The sequence below is a fragment of the Microtus ochrogaster genome, chromosome 16 (assembly GCF_000317375.1).
Source record: "Microtus ochrogaster isolate Prairie Vole_2 chromosome 16, MicOch1.0, whole genome shotgun sequence".
Classification (NCBI taxonomy): Eukaryota; Metazoa; Chordata; class Mammalia; order Rodentia; family Cricetidae; genus Microtus; species Microtus ochrogaster.
In genome coordinates, this window is record NC_022018.1 from 29146554 (window position 1) to 29148743 (window position 2190).

General features: G+C 50.2%; 1 protein-coding gene across 1 annotated transcript; it reads left to right on the top strand.

The window, feature by feature from the left end:
- Window positions 1-241: 241 nt before the first annotated feature.
- On the top strand, window positions 242-688 carry LOC101992970 (calmodulin-4). The gene has a single exon (XM_005354924.1). It carries the CDS (start codon window positions 242-244, stop codon window positions 686-688), a length of 447 nt encoding a protein of 148 aa, XP_005354981.1.
- Window positions 689-2190: the final 1502 nt, after the last annotated feature.

Here is a 2190-nt window from a genome sequence, read left to right on the forward strand (position 1 = left end):
AGCATCTTGCCTGAGGGCAGATAGAGGGTGGAGAGCCTCCTCCCTTTGCTCCAATTGGCAGAAAAGGAGGGGGTTCCCATGCCAGGGCAAGGCTACCTATAGCTCAGTCCTCCAACAGACACGGCCTCAGAACCCAGCAGCAGCCAGCCCTGTACGCTGGACCACAAACCCCAGGAGCAGTAGACTGACATCTGGTTGACAGCACGCTTCAGAAGCTCTGCGAGGTACAGAGAACACAGCCATGTCTCACGGGTTTCCTAGAGAACAGGTGGAAGAGTTCCACGCAGCCTTTAATAGGTTTGACAAGAATAAGGACGGCCACATCAGTGTCCAGGAACTGGGCAACGTGATGAAGCAGCTTGGCAAGAACCTCTCAGAGGAAGAGCTGAAGGCGCTCATCTCCAAGGTGGACACAGACAATGATGGCACCATCAGCTTCGACGAATTCTTGGCAGCCATGGCCAAGTACAAGAGAGGGAGCACGGAGCAGGAGATGCGGGCTGTGTTCAGTGTCTTTGACAAGGATGGTGACGGGCACATCACTGTGGACGAGCTCAAGCAGGCCATGGCGCAGCTGGGAGAGGAGATTTCGCAGGAGGAGCTGGACAGCATGATCCGTGAGGCTGATGTGGACCAGGATGGGAAGGTGGACTATAACGAGTTTGTGCGCATGCTCCAGGAGAAGTGAGACTGCCGGGGCGCAAGCCCCATCCCATCTCTATCTGCCTGACTCAGGCTCAACAGGCACTGTGCCTTCTTTCAGGGTTCCGCTTTCGTGTTGGGGTTATAAAGGAAAAGTCTGTGTTGGTGTATGGGAAACTATCTCATGAATGAGGAAGACTCTACTGGTCCTGGATGCGGTACCATCCGGAGCTGCTCACTAGTCCCCTCTCTGCCTGCTGAGACTCTGGGCAAAGGATGGTGTCTTTGGGCTGGTCCCTCCTCTTCCTCCTGCTGTGGATTGGGTGCTTCCTACCTCTCAGGGCTCTCATAATGGTTTAAATAAAAGGAATGCAAATTCTGTGTGCTTGGTGTTTGATTAAATAGGGAATTTCCAAGGGCTTCCAAAAATATACTCTTTGGAGCGGCAATCCCTTTCACAGAACTAGTGGAAGAGCTGACCGAGAGGCCCTTTGGTCTAGCTCCTGCCTTCCCTGGTTTCCAAGGAGGAAAGGTGAGTAGTGGCATGTGATGGGGGGTGTCAGCTGGAGGAATCAGGTGTTTTGAGGTTTAAGGTCTGCCTGAGCCACTGGGTACCAGTGCCTGGGCCGGGCTGGGCAGAACCAACTGCATTCCCACCCAGGAAAGACACTAGCCTTCTCACAAAACCTGTTGTGCATTAACCTTGAATAAAAAGGTGGTGAGAAATGTCTATATTTGTGCTCTGTGTATGTCTATGTCCATCTGCATAAGCCTGTGCGTGTGAATTGTGCATGGATGCGTTTGTCTATATTATCCATGTATGTCCACAAGGGTTTATACATGTGTGCCTGTATGTGTGTAAGTATATATATAGATGCATGCATGTGTCCCGGTGTGCATCTGTATATGTGCATGTGATTTTGTGTGTGCATGTATTCTGTATCTGAAATATATCAGCCTATAGGTATTTTTTTTAAAGATGGGGCCTTAGTGATGGGATCTCCTTTACAAAAGCTACAGTCATGCAGCTGGATGGGAATTGATCAGGGCCATACATGATGGACAGAGGATGGAGAGTGGTGCTAGAAGGAGGTGGGCAGTGACAGTTCCATGGTGAAGGCAGAAAAAGCAAAGAGGGGTTCCCAAAACCACTAGTAGGACATTCATGATCCCACAGGATAGAACTCTATTGGCCAAGACTGTGGCTCCCTCTTGGCGGTGTTTGTGAGACTCTGATGTCCCTTTCCAGGATTCAGTCTGAGGGGTTCATCCAGATCAAAGGTGAAGAAGAAAGACTGAGGGGCTGCAAGAGCTCCTCATTCACGTCCAAGACAGACAACTACGCTGAGTCTTGCTTGTTGTTTAATAAACTGGGCTCTTATTTCTTCCTCCATGAAATGGGACTTCTCTCCCCCCCTTCCTTTCTTTATTTCTTTTTCTCTCTTCTTTTCCTCCCTCCCTCTCTCCCTCCTTCCCTCCCTCCCCCTTCCTCCCTTCCTTCCTTCCTTCCCTCTCTTTCTCTCTCTCTTCCTTCCTTTATTTCTTTCT

Bases quoted from the DNA above. Each gene is read 5' to 3' on its own strand.
- LOC101992970 (XM_005354924.1), top strand. From the start codon at position 242: ATGTCTCACGGGTTTCCTAGAGAACAGGTGGAAGAGTTCCACGCAGCC.